At 38.4% G+C, this 15,065-nt stretch overlaps 1 protein-coding gene across 2 annotated transcripts in view; it reads right to left on the bottom strand.

Moving 5' to 3' along the window:
* ncapg (non-SMC condensin I complex, subunit G) overlaps positions 1-15,065 on the bottom strand; it is a 65,039-nt gene continuing 49,974 nt past the window's right edge. For both annotated transcript variants that reach the window (XM_072252977.1, XM_072252976.1), the window contains exons 15-22: positions 11,785-12,024; positions 10,785-10,966; positions 7,833-8,007; positions 7,129-7,296; positions 6,146-6,272; positions 3,694-3,801; positions 3,250-3,325; positions 1-1,282 (exon numbers count right to left, since the gene is read on the bottom strand). In XM_072252977.1, the coding sequence (XP_072109078.1) occupies positions 1,156-1,282; positions 3,250-3,325; positions 3,694-3,801; positions 6,146-6,272; positions 7,129-7,296; positions 7,833-8,007; positions 10,785-10,966; positions 11,785-12,024 (1,203 nt within the window). In that variant the 3' untranslated portion in view covers positions 1-1,155. The remainder of the gene's footprint in view (positions 1,283-3,249; positions 3,326-3,693; positions 3,802-6,145; positions 6,273-7,128; positions 7,297-7,832; positions 8,008-10,784; positions 10,967-11,784; positions 12,025-15,065) is intronic.

A 15,065-nucleotide genomic window follows, 5' to 3' on the forward strand; every position in this document is an offset into this window, starting at 1 on the left:
ATAAATTGTGGCCTTTAATGTTACACTGAAATTCTGAACAAAATGTACAAAATTTACATTTGGGAGAGAGGTTATCATTGGTACAATTCTAGCAGGTACCTTGCAAAGGCTGAATGGATGTAGGATTATTCATCATAATTTCATTTCATCAGTGATTTCACCACCTTTGGTTTCTTGTGTAATAGCCTTTGGTAAGTTTCCCTGTTCTAATTTCAACAAAGTCTACTTTTAAAATACAAAACCAAATGAAGTTGCATTTTCAATTCATCCACAGGATGTGAAGGGTATAAACAAACCTAGTATACATATATTGGTCCACTAACAGTTTTTGAGGAGGGAAGCTTCCTCAACAATTGGATATGTTAATTATATGAAAGTAGCATTATTCATAATGATGTTGTTCTCCTCTGATTGTTCAATGTGTTATTCCAATCAAGAGTTGTTGTTTATTTGTTTTGAGATAGTTATTAAACAGTGTTCACTTAACTAGAGTCCAACAATTCAACAGGATAAATTCAACAGGACCCATTGTGACCACATCAATGTCTTCAATTATTGACCCATGGAATATGGAATTCTTGCGTTCTATACTGACTGGTTATTAAGTCAATACAAAGTATATCTATTTTTGACAGTTCAGTTGCAGAAAATGTCAATAGAACTTTGCATTCCTTCATCTCGTTTTACTGCTGATTAAGGTGCAGGTTTAACTCTGAGCTACGCAGCACCATTTATAACAAACTCCTTTGGCTTTAAAATCAATATATGCCATTCTATAGACAGGATCTAAAATAAAATATTAAACCACAAACACATTTCCTCAATTAAGAAAGCATTGTTTAATTTGTAGTATAATTTTAAGCAACTTCAGCTATAGAAAACACCAAGTTTACCACATAGCAATAGGAATGAAAAATCACTTAATCGAAAGGCCACTTTCCAATGCAATAATAAGGAAATAATTCTAATATTTTTCCACTGATGATGTATTGACAATTTTACGCCAAAATAAGAAATGCTACTTGTAAAGAATATTAGTTTATATATGGCTAGGCAATTAAAAATGCTGACTAATAAATGCAACAGCTGAATTATTTGGTAATTGAAAAGTCATAATATATTACAATAGCAGATATGTGAACTATAGTTTTGAGGCTAAGCAGTTCCTTTGTCCAGTAATTGAGAAAGATTAATTTTTGTTTTTTCCAGCACTGCTGCTTTTGCTCGTCTTGAAGGTCTTGTGGATACTGAAGGAGCTGGAGTTACAAAATCATGGCTGTCACTGAAATAAAACCATGCTATTAATTATAAAATCAAATTCAAGAGGCAGTAAACTCAAGAGTTTCAGCAAAACAACATTTACAGAGAAAGGACATTGTGCACAAAACCCATCATTTTCAGTTTTCTTTAAGATTTGTGCGGCAAGTGTTTACACTAGAAGCTAAAGCTTAGAAGTTGAAAAACTCTGTTCTTGCCTCACTTATATGATGCTCGCCTACACACCCTATCATGCAAGCAGAAACAACATACTACTAAGGCATATTGGAATTAGAAATGTAATTGCCCAAAATATATTTATAAACTTCAATACTGTTGCAAGCTCAACAAAAATCAGTAACTTTCATTTATGCTACAGCAGGAGGTTAGGAAGACTGCTGTAAGAAAATTTCTCTACCATTTCCTATTTGAAATATATCTACTCACTTTGATGCAGTCGCCCCTCCAGCTCAAGTAATCTGATAATTGACCGTATTATCACACTGACACATTACATATTCCACACAACTTTTATATTCTATGCAGTAACTGGTGTTGCTACTTTTTATCTAGTACAATGTACAAATTCCAATTATGGTGGCTCATGACTACTCTCTGCTTCGCTGACAAAGAAATGATGCATGGATATCAAATTCACCTATCTAAATCACTCAAGTGGATATTGTTAAATATTTCCAGATAATGCACAGCCTCATTCTAGATCTGAATTTCCCTGTGCTTGCAGTTATCATTCTTACCAAGAAAATGCCCTACTAAATATATTATTGACACAAAGGTAAAGTTAGTGTCAATGTATAACATTTAGTGAAATCTTTGTAATTCACAAGGATATTGTTTTTTGACGCTATAATTTTAAGCTTCCAAAAAGCTTCCTTACAATGTACAAGAAAATATATTACACAATCGTAAAACATTAACATAAGTACCTTCTTAGATGCCCTTATAAAAAATTCAAAGGAAACTGAAGGTAGTCCATACTTAAGTATACTGGACAGTGCCAAATGTAATGGATTAGGTCTTAATGACTTTTTTTTGATGGGACAGAGGAAGGAAGAGAATGGCACCATTATTGTTCATTATCTATTTGACCTCTGCAGAGAGTGGTGCGGACAGTCCAGTGCATCTGTGGATGTGAACTTCCCACTATTCAGGACATTCACAAAGACAGGTGTGTAAAAAAAAAAAAAAAGCCCGAAGGATTATTGGGGACCCGAGTCACCCCAACCACAAACTGCTCCAGCTACTATCATCCGGGGAACGGTACCGCAGCACAAAAGCCAGGATCAGCAGGCTCTGGGACGGCTTCTTCCACCAGGCCATCAGACTGATTAACTCATGCCGACACAACTGTAGTTCTATGTTATATTGACTATCCTGTTGTACATACTATTTATTATAAATTACTATAAATTGCACATTTAGACGGAGACGTAACATAAAGATTTTTACTCCTTATGTAGATGAAGGATGTAAGTAATGAAGTCAATTCAATTCTTTATTTTACTATAAACAAGTTAACAATTGTATAAAAAAAATTAGCCAAAGCAATTAACTGCTGCAGAAATAAAAAGATTAAGCGTTTCCTTAGATAGAAATTGCAAAGTATTATAAATTATGAAGAACCTCTCCTTTTTAAATTATGTGAAGTATTTTATGAAAACTCATCAACTCAGCATTACGATCACAATAAGGATCCAAGAAATAGTGAATTCCATCCCGATTTCTAATACCTCCGATGTTTGATCTGTGCTTTCATACAGACCAGGGTGGATATGTGTTTTAGTTAGACTGTCTATACTGTATGTATGGATTTTTCAATTAATACAGAATAAATGTTTTGTCAGGTAATCTGACTTGCAACACTAACATCCCAACGACACCATCTTAAATTACTTCACTAAAGATCATAAATCAGTGCATTTATAGAAACCTTAAAGCATTTCTAATCATTGACAGTTTATCAATACTTGCCCTTCACCAGAGGAATCTGGTACTTTCTTGGTCCTTCTGCTTCTGGTTACAGATCTGGCAGTTGATACACCTTTACCTTGTTATAAAGCAAAGTATAGACATCTCATTTCAGGTAGATATAACATCTGGATAAACTTCATTCTAAATTAATATTCTAACTATATGTAAAGTCAAAATTTAGGATAAAAATCAGTTTCTATAAATTGAAATGAAAACTATTTTATGGAAATAATATATAATCAAACACCACCTACGCTACGAAAGAATTAAGTTTACCATCAATGGCATTCTGTCAGTATGGAGTACATTTAGTATTTTCCATTTTTCCTTTAGATTGGCAACAAGTACAATAGATATACATTTGTAAAAAAAAAAATTCTGCAGAGTAATGCACCTTTCTATAACTCTGCAGCAGCCATGGTGCGTAAAATAAATTAAAATTACCTTTTTTAGTGGATTTGTTCATTTCTTTCCCCCCATTACCATTTACTGTTTTATTATTCTGTTGTTCTGAAACATTTACACTCTCTTCAACTTTGGATTTATTTTCATCTGCAATAAAGAAAACAGTCAAATGTTCCCTTCAATCCTTTCAATGCTGCAAAGTAGTCAAAAGATCACATTTTAAAACAAGTTTAAGTGGAGATGGTGAATTCATGTTCCTAAGATTGTATGTGATACATCAATACTGCTTAATTCTCAAAATATAGAAAATAGCTTTCAGAATGTAGACACTAGGTAGAAACAGAAACAACTGGACAGTAAAATGACCCATGAGAATTACACACATCAAGCTCTTCCTTCATGGGATGATCACGGTGCACTTTCCAGTCTTGTGACAGAATATTAGGCTATCCAATGCCCATACCGCCACAGCACTATTTACCTGAGATAGCATTTTGCTAACTCCTGCCATGACTGTGCAAGAGCCTATGCAAGTGATCTAAGCAATTTATTCTTCTCCATAGATGATGACTGACTGCTGAGTTCTTCCAACATTTCGTGTTATTCTTGCCATAATCCCCATAGGCTTAATGCTCAAATCATAGTCTGTTAAATTCTTTCCTTGCACAGAATAAAAATCCCAAATAAAATTTGATATGTTAGATAATTATTAATTATAAAAAGATTTGCATGTACATTGGAATACAAATTGGATAGCACTGGAGCCAGAAGCAGGAGTATGATTTTGTGCTTGGCAAGATTATATCTCAAAGATCTGATTGAGTTTTTTTTTGAAGAAGTAACAAAGAAAGCTGATGAAAGCAGAGCAGTAAAAATGGTTTTTAAGAAAGGCCCTGCATGCTTTGGACAAGGCCCTGCATGCTAGTTTTGTCCTCAAAGTTAAGCTGCAAAGGATTAGAGGACTGTTGCCAAACTAGATCCAAATCGAGCTTAGTGACAGAAGACATCGGAGCAGAATTAGACCATTCAGAGAATCAAGTCTGCTCCGTCATTCCATCATGGCTGATTAATTATTTTCTAGAAGACCATAAGACATAGGAGCAGAATTAGGCCATTCAGCCCATCGGGTCTGCTCTGCCATTCGATCAAGGCTGATCCTGGATCCCATTCAATCCCATACGCCTGCCTTCTTGCCATATCCTTTGAATCCCTGACCAATCAGGAAACTATCAACTTCCACCTTAAATATACCCACAACGTGACCTCCACTGCTGTCTGTGGCAGAGCATTTCACAAATTCAGTACTCTCTGGCTAAAAAATTCTTCCTTACTCCAGTTCTAAAAGTTTAAGGCTGTGTCCAAGTTTAAGATGGTTTTAGATACCTGCACCAGAGGAAACATCCTCTCCACATCCACTCTATCTAGTCCTTTCAACATTCGGTAGATTTCAATGAGATACCCTCGCATTCTTCTAAGTTCCAGTGAGTACAGGCCCAAAGTTGCCAAACACTCCTCATATGTTAACCCCCTTCATTCACAGAAGCATCCTTGTGAACTTCCTCTGGACCCTTTCCAATGAGAACCCATACTTTGAGATATGGGACCCAAAACTGCTATAGAGACAATACTCCGTGTGGTCTGACTAGTGTCTTATGAAGGCTCAGGATTATGTCCTTGCTTTTATATTCTATTCCCTAGAAATAAATGCCAATGTTGCGTTTGCATTCTTTACCACAGACTCAACCTGAGAATTAACCTTCTGGAAGTCTTGCACGAGGACTCCCAAGTCCCTCTACATCTCTAATGTTTGAATTTTCTCCCCATTTAGATAATAGTCTGCACTATTGTTCCATTTACCATAATGCATTATTATACATTTCCCAACACTGTATTCCAACACTGTATTCCATCGGCCACTTTTTGCCCATTCTTCCAATTTGTCTAAGTCTTGCTGCAAACACATTGCTTCCTCAGAACTACCTACCCCTCCAACTATCTTTGTATCATTCACACAGCAATTCCATTATCTAAATCATTGACAAACAATGTGAAAAGTAGCAGTCCCAATACTGACCCCTGAGGAACACCAGTCACTGACAGCCAACCAGAAAAGGCCCCCTTTATTCCCTCTCGCTGCCTCCTGCTTGTCACTCACTTGACTCCATTCTCCTGCCTTCTCCCCGTAGTCATCAACACCCCTACTATCAAGAACCCATCAATCTGTATTTTAAATACACCAATGACTTGGCCCCCACAGCCATCTGTGGCAACGAGTTCCAGTTTCATCACCATCTGGCTAAAGAACGCCCCTCTATCATAAGGCTATGTACTCTGATCCCAGACTCCATCACTATAGAAAATAGTGACAGTTAGATCAGCCATTATCTTACTGAATGACAGAGCAGGCTTGAGGGACCATGAGTAGCCTTCCCCTACTCCTAATTCATATGTTCTTTAAGATTAAATTTACAAATTCGAAAGCAGACCATACCTTTGTCAATTTTTTTTGTTCTTTCCATTTTGTTGTCACATTTATGTTTTTCTCCTTCTCTTGATCCTCCATTTAAGTGAGTAATAATTTTCTCAATAACTCGCTGATTTATTTTGTTTTTCATTTCCTACGTGGGGATAAGTATAAACATGTTTAGCTTTCAAATTCATATCAAAACTGTAATTTCCATCCTTTCACATTCTTCAAAGATACTATTATATACACTAAAATTATTTCTAGCATATTTATCAAAATTTAAAATTTTTAATAACCATTGTTTTAACAATACCATCTGCACTTGAGTTTAGATAATCAAACATCTTTATAAGTGACATGACAGGCAGAGATTGTGGGATAACTTTACCAAATATTTCATAGAATATTTTAAACATTACTCAAATATTTACACACAATAGTAGTGGATTGCAGTTACATTGTTAATTTTCAACAAAAGATCAATGTTAATTGATGATGAGGTGGAAGGAGGCTTAAAATGAGTGTATCTATTCATGGGAATTGTTAGCTTCCACTAGGAGACTTGGGTGGTGGAACAAAGTAAAAGATGTGTTTCAAATTGATTTCAGAAAAGTTCATATCAGGTTATACTACTTTGAACAGAACAAGAAATGAAGTAACCAGAGCTAAGCCATGAAATCGGAAAAATCAGGAAGCACGCCTGGGAGTTTTCCAGCACTTACAATCCAGGATAGGCTATGAGAAGAGTGAGGAAAATATGGAGGGGAAATGGGACTAATAGTATTTCTCCACAAGAAACCAGTATGAAGGGACTGAATAGCTGCTGTATATTGCTACAGGGATAACCCACGTTATGTCACTGGCTAATTTGTTTATTTTTTATCAACCCAAGAGATAAGAGCAAATTTACTAAACTTAAGCTCCAAATTTAAGTCAATTAATTCAAATTCTAAGAAAAAACAATTTGCTTCTTTCCAATATAGATGTAAAAAAATCACAAACATAACCTTAATATCATCCAGGAGAACACACAACTGCTGTGTGTGAGAAGGCAGTCCTGTCGAAAGATCAAGCAATCCCAGAACTTTGACAAATATTCGAACATCTGGAGAATCTGGATCTTTCAATATTTCATTGCAGATCTTCACAGCCAAGTTATCATGAATTGTAAGCTCCTATGCAAATAAAATAACATTTTAGAGAGCATCACAAGCTACCATATAGAAGACGATATGGATCCCTCTTTGAAATTCTCACAATAGATGTGGATGTTTCATCCAGACATACAAATAATAAGTTGTAACTTATTTAAAACCATTGTCTATCTCAGTTCAGTAATCCTTGTCTTATCTGTGTTTCCTTCTGGTATATTTGCACATCCACAAATAAGATCTTGTTAGACCACCTGACATATATATTCATTTCCAGCTGCATCACTTCACTGAACAACTGTCAAAATTATTACCAACATCTTCTTTGCATACCTTAATATCTATATATAGCCAATTCTCTTTTTGCAGTTTCCAGTTTTAAAATCTATTTCTCCAAGCCACTTGCACCACATGGTCAAATTCCAAAATACCAAACATTTAGTTCATCATCTATTGCATTACCAAAGCAGCTTAATTCTATCAAATACTTTTTCCATAAATCCAAAGCAATTATGTAAATGAAAGGTATTGCTTATCTGCATATTATTATTGTAGCATACCTGGTAGTCTTCTGTTTGTTTGTTCTTCAAATTAGCTGCACTTATGCGGGTCAAATCCACAAAAAGTTCTGCCACGTGAAGTGTATTAACTTCAGCTAAAGGAGAAGAAGCTGGTGCATAGAACAGGGTCCTCAAAGTAGGTAAGAAAGCTTCCTGGAAACATTCTTGATTTTTCCTAGGAGAATGATTGTAAATATTTAACCTAAAATTAATTTAGTTTTACTGATCAGTACTTGCTTTGAAGTTTTAACTATAAAATGGGTTTCTCCTGGAAAGTAACCCAATAATGAGCAATTTCAAAAAGGGCTCTGAAAATCCAGGATAAAAACAATGTGCTGCAACCTTTCAACACTGCACAGCACCTGAGACAATGATTCATATTCTGCAACTTAGTAACAGCAAAATTAACTGACTGCAAACAGGTTCTACAGTACACACAAGCAGAACTAAACACATACAAATTCTCACTTAAAAAGCCATGATAAATGGTACGTATGTGGTGACATTTAGCCATTTCCACTACAACCAAATCATCATCATACCACAGAAATGCACAACATGTGGATATCTGGCTTTAGGAAATCAACTCAATAATGTTATTAATAAATAATTTCTTTCAGTGAGGCTAATAGATGGATAAATACTAGCTTGGATATCAAGTGTATTATCCTATCCTTTCAAGTGGATATGAACTTGGCATAACTTTGCCTCTGAAAGCAGAATTGGAGGTAACAATGTTAGTTTAGATCTTTGCGACGAGTCTGTTGTGAGGCTCAAACCTACAGCCTTTGCCCCACAGTATATGGTGGTGTGCCTCAATCATGGCCTGCATTTAAGGCAGGGGAATGGTAAAACAGAAACACTAGAGGAAATGAGCAGGAGTGTACCACATAGCCCTTTGAGCCTGCTCTTCCTTCCAATATGATTAAGACTGTCTTGGTACCATATTCCCACTTTCTCCATAAACTCCTTGAAACATTTTGCACCAACGAATTTATTCTTCTTAAAATTACTTGACAACTTGGCCTGCTGCCTTCTATGGCAGTGAACTCCACAGAGCCTTCAAATCCTGGTGTGAATTCATTTTCTCAGTCCTGAATCTCTTAACTTGAGACGGTAACCTCTAATTTTAGCAGGCCAAGCTCGGAAAACATCCTTTGCACATTGAGTTCTGTGAGAACTTTCTAAGTTTTAATTCTGTCCCTTCTCATTTTCCAGGCTCTATTGAATACAAATCCAATCTTCTTACTTGTTCTTCACCTGTAAATCTCACTGCTCATGGCAAATTGAATTCTTGCCACCTCCATGGCATGCATATCTTTATGTAAAAAGACCAAAACTTTACACCATATTCCAGGTGAAGTCTCACCTAATCATTGTATAGTTGCAAGTGTTCCTGCTCCTGTATTCTCATTTGCCTTTTTAACTACTTGAATGACAAAGCTCTTATCTTCTCTTTAAGCTGCTATCTTGAACTCTCATTTGAGCCTGTTACAATAAAAAACTCTCTGGGCGCGAAAGGGCTTTGCAGTTTGGTTGTGGGGTGCACACATCCCACATCATCAAGTTCACCGATGGCACGACCGTGGTGGGTCTCATCAGCAAGAATGATGAGTCAGCATACAGAGAGGAGGTGCAGCAGCTAACGGACTGGTGTAGAGCCAACAACCTGTCTCTGAATGTAACAAAACAAAAGAGATGGTTGTTGACTTCAGGAGGACACAGAGTGACCACCCTCCGTTGAACATCGACAACTCCTCCGGAGAGATCGTTAAGAGCACCAAATTTCTTGGTGTTCACCTGGCGGAGAATCTCACCTGGTCCCTCAACACCAGCTCCATAGCAAAGAAAGCACAGCAGCGTCTCTACTTTCTGCAAAGGCTGAGAAAGTCCATCTCCCACCCACCATCCTCACCACATTCTACAGAGGATATATCGAGAGCATCCTGAGCAGCTGCATCACTGCCTGGTTCGGAAATTGCACCACCTTGGACTGCAAGACCCTGCAGCGGATAGTGAGGTCAGCTGAGAAGATCATCAGGGTCTCTCTTCCCGCCATCACAGACATTTACACCACACGCTGCACCCGTAAAGCAAACAGCATTGTGAAGGACCCCACGCACCCCTCATACAAACTCTTCTCCCTCCTGCCACCTGGCAAAAGGCACCGAAGCACTCAGGCTCTCACGACCAGACTATGTAACAGTTTCTTCCCCCAAGCCAATAGACTCCTCAATACCCAGAGCCTGGACCCTAACTGCCCTCTACTGTGCCTATTGTCTTGTTTATTATTTATTGTAATGCATGCACTGTTTTGTGCACCTTATGCAGTCCTGGGTAGGTCTGTAGTCTAGTGTAATTTTTGTGCTGTTTTACGTAGTTCAGTGTAGTTTTTGCATTGTTTCATGTAGCATCATGGTCCTGAAAAACATTGTCTCGTTTTTACTGTGTACTGTACCAGCAGTTATGGTCAAAATGGCAATAAAAAGTGACTTGACAGCAAATGCTGGAGAAGACAGTTGAACGTACAGTGCAGGCATTGCCAATTTCCAACAACGGCCCACACTTGTCATACTGGCCAGTGCAATCAAGCCCTGCATCTCAGCACTGAGCATTAACACCCCACTCAAGACCAGTCCTCACACACTGCTTCTCCACACTAAACAGTATAATTCACTGCTAGAGGCAGGGATTCGTGTCAGATCTGTGTTAGATATCAGTGTTGTTAGTAATTCACTGCTCTTTTATAAACTCCACTTTTTGCACAGATTGTATTACTGTTCTCATTCCTGGGAGTACATTCAGAGCATTGAGCGAACTACCACCATACAACTTTTTACACTTCATTCTGAGTGTAACACGAGTTTTCTATTTTATGGAACTCCCAAAACAAAATTAAAGAATACCCGAAAACATGTTTGAAACAACAGGAACAGCAGATAAATTACAAACCTGTTGGTAAATGCATACAAAGGAAAGAAAACCCCTAGGCAATGTCGAAGGAAGGTGTCTTCTTCAGTCACAGGATTGTACCACAATAAAATAAGCCGGGAAAGAAGTTTGGGACTAGAAAGTCTTCCAGAAAAAAGTAGTTTAGCGAAACCTTCAGCAGCTACAGTCTTCAGTTCTGCTATCTAAACAAAATACAAGTAATTATACCACCCATAACATAAGTAACCGTGTGGGAAGGGGAGGGGGTGGGAAGAGGCCGAAGGACAGTGGAAAGGCAAGTGGGGAATGGGGATATTGGGGCACACCTAATAATAACAGATAATATAATGGCAGAAGGAAGGAATGATATAATCAAGAAGTATAAGCAATGTGGTTGGTAAAAAGAGATAACAAAAGACAAAATAAAACATTAGTTCAGAGATCCAGTGAGAGTGTACTTACGGATGCAACAAGCTTATAGTAATTTGTATCACTAAACAAGATAGTAAAAGGACTAAAATTCGGCATATATCCTGACCTAACATTGTAAAAGCAGTTAGCTGTAGAGATGGTGGATAATTACTGATAACCATCCCAAATTCCTTAGGAATTCTCCAAGCACCAGACAGTAGCAAAGGTAACTTAACAATCATTTACAATCCACATAATATTACAGTGTGGCTTGGACAACTAAGCCTCAGAGGAAACAAAGTGCTTGCAAAGAGGTATACAGCCAGGGTTAGTGAATTGGCAAGGTGGCAATAGGTAGACTATGACTGAATTTGTAAAAACAGAAAAAAATTAAATACAAAAAACTGCAAAGGGGCATTTTACCAAATGGCAGAGCAGGGCATTTCTTCACTTTTTTGTGTTCTTCAGAATATTAAAGCAGAAATGTTGCAAATTATCCGATTTTACATGCATAAATCATGTATATTCAAAAATTCACTCTCCCATGATCTTTTTCCATTACCATCCAGATACAACAAATGCAATTTCAAAAGTCACTGGTAACCCTTACCTCACTGTCTAAGTATCCTAAAAGCAGTGTAAGGATACTGCTAACTGTGTTTGTTTCCACAGAATTCTCTGTTACTTCTTCAGATGTTGATTGCTCAGTTTCACTGCCAATCTCCTCATTTTGGGAAACTTGTGATTTGTCATGACAAGTTTTGAAAACCTCAATCCCAAATACTTGCAGAATATCAAAAACTGCCTGCAATGCACTGATTTTCACCCTGGCCTCATCAAGTTGAGTTATCTATAATGTACAAAAAAGACATATTAGAGTTTATTCAGTTAGAAGCAAGTCACTACAGCAAATTGAATATTTAACTGAGAACAACAAAGAAAGAAAGAGCGATTATTTCTTATTGGGGCAGTACCCTAATTTCATGTTGCTCTCTCAATTACATGATTGGCGAGTGCAATATGTATGATACTCTTCAATGACTCAGCAGTAGCTCAAATGTTATGATTGGCAATGACAAAGGTCAGCCTGCATCTCTTAAAAGTGAAGCTGCACTGTGGCTACATAGAATTCTGACAGGCATTCTGGAACTCATTCTGACCTGAGAGGTATAACGTAATAGATGAGAATGAGGGTTTTACTGTTTTCCAACATTGCACTGAAGCCATTGGCAATTGGAGATGTACAATAAACATATTATCCGGCATCAGCTGCAGACCAAGAAGCTCTCACACACGTGAAAGTGGCAGGAGGAGACAGTCAGTCACACCTAAAATCTCTTTCATAAGATACTACATGGTGGCAGTTGTACCACCTCACTCTATTGAAGGGATTATTGCTAATCATGGGCCATTAGGGGCAAGGTGGTGGGGGATAGGATGGGGGAGGGAGGGGGAGGTTGGTGGTTTATGGCAGTAGGAGTTGCTGAACATCTTGAAAATGTCTGTATTCTTATACCAAATCCTCCTCACATCCTACAACCTTACAATCCTTAACTCAATGTGGTACTTATACTCACTATAATTAACTACAGGCTTAATTTAGCTATTAACTTAGAGGCAAAATCAGTATATAATTAATCTTGGGGTTTGAGTGGCTCCGAGTTAGACCAGGGGAAAGGAAAGCCCAAGTCCCACTCACTGACAGGGTGAAGATGTATACAGGTTCCACTGCAGATGACTATGTGCTTTCTGAACAAAGAACCTACAGAAAACTGATGGATACACACAAAATGTTTATTGGCAGGTCTTGTAAAAAGCCTGAATGCCAGAAGAGGTCCTCAAGGGCCAGACAGAGATCTGATTTCAGCCTTACAGTTTGAGACGAGCAACTCTAGCCCACATGAAGACTATGTAAAAATGTAGCATCTGATAACCATGCTCTTGGCTTTTGTTGTCTTAAAATTTGTGGTGGAAGTTCAAAAATCTATCAAGCAAGCTCAACGTCATCAAGCAAACCCAGTCTGTTATTAACACAGCTGCTGGTACCAGTATTCATACAGATTCCTCCGGCATACATCATCTTGGATTGCTTAACTTAGTGGCTCATTAGATCTTGCATTTTTGGGTGTCTCTCAAGAGCACAGCATGTGATCAGTAAAATTTTAATGCAAAAACAAATAAATTCAAAAGATTGTAAAATATGGAAACTGCATCATCAAACAAGTCAGGCTTTGCAAAACATGTCAACCTATTCTCTATTACTCTGCCCATCATTTCTGCTAAGAAATGCTAGTGACAGGAAAGGAGAGATAGAGCCAAATACACCAGAATGATACAGGCGAGAACCAATCATCAGATTAAGAAAATTTAAGTGACCAGAAGCACAGCATTTAGTCAATCCTCCCGTGGTGTTTATATTATTTTAAAAGTGTTTCTGTCGAGACTTTCAGTTCATTTTCAAGTCGTGGAGCCTAAAGGTGGCACAAATATGAATTGATATTTGTAAATGGGTAGTTAGGCAAACAGCAAGGGCCAATTAAAAAAGTTAACTTTAATCAAAGTGCCATAGTGTGACTGGACAGGATTAGAGCGGACAGCTGAAGCTTTGGCTCAAGAGGTAGAGGCTAAGGTGCATGTTTCTGTTAAGTTCTCTTTCTTTCTTTCTAATGTTGCATCAGTAGAGCAGTGGGAAGGGAACCCAGGGTAGTGGCGTGCTCCTCTTGCGGAATATAGAAAGTTAGGAAGACCTCCAGTGACCCTGATGATTACACTTGCAAGTGCTTATGGCTGCAGCTCCTTACAGACCACATTAAGGAATTGCAGCTGGATGATCCACAGATCATTTGGAAAACAGCGGCACAGAGAGGCAGTTACTGATAACCGAGTGACTATTAGGAGAGGGAAAGGGAATAGGGTACCCCTGCAGTCATTTTCATCAATGACATGTATATTGTTTTGAATACTGTTAGAGGGGATGGCCTAGCAAAGGAAAGCCACAGAAGTCAGTCTCTGGCACAGTCTGGTTCTGTGACTCAGAAGGGAAAAAAGGGAGACAGGGTAAGCAGTGGTGATTGGTGATAGTGGATTCACTGGTTAGGGGGACAGAAAGGAGATTCTGTCAACTAGAATGAGATTCTTGGATAGTATGCTGCCTCCCAGAGACAGAGATGCCTCTGATCAAGTCCATAGCATTTTTAAAGGGGAGGCTGCGCACCCTGAGGTCGTGGTCCCCATTGATACTGATGGCATAGGCAGGAAAGGTGACAGGGTCCTGAAAGGTGAGTTCAGGAAGTTAAGTTGCAAACAAGAGAAAATCTGCAGATGCTGGAAATCCAGGCAACCCACACAAAATGCTGGAGGATTTTAGCAGGCCAGACAGCATCTATGGAAAAGAGTACTGTCGACAATTCAGGCTGAGAGGAACTCTTTTCCATAGACCCTGCCTGGCATGTTGAGTTACTCCAGCAATTTTTGTGTGTTGTCAGGAAGTTAAGTGCCAAGTAAGAGAGTAGTACCTCCAGGGTAGTGAGCTCAGGATTGTTACCCATGCCACGTGCTAGTGAAGCCAGAAATAGGAAGATAATGCAGACTAACACATGACTAGAAGATGGTGCAGGAGGGAGAGCTTCAGATTTTTGGACCATTGGGCTCACTTTCAGGGAAGGTGGGAACTGTAAAAACGGGACGGTTTGCACCTGAACTGGAAGGGTTTGTTTGTGCTGCTCCAGAGGACTAAACTAGAATTGCTGGGGCAGGAGGAACCAAAATGGCAGAACATAAAGTGGAATGACTGTGGGGGGGGGGGGGGCGGTGAGTGATGTAAAGCCTACGTGCAAAGGTAGAAACTGAAAGGCCAAGCATGGTGGGTCTAATGTGTTGAGTTGCATACGA

The sequence above is a fragment of the Mobula birostris genome, chromosome 3 (assembly GCF_030028105.1).
Source record: "Mobula birostris isolate sMobBir1 chromosome 3, sMobBir1.hap1, whole genome shotgun sequence".
NCBI classification, from domain to species: Eukaryota; Metazoa; Chordata; class Chondrichthyes; order Myliobatiformes; family Myliobatidae; genus Mobula; species Mobula birostris.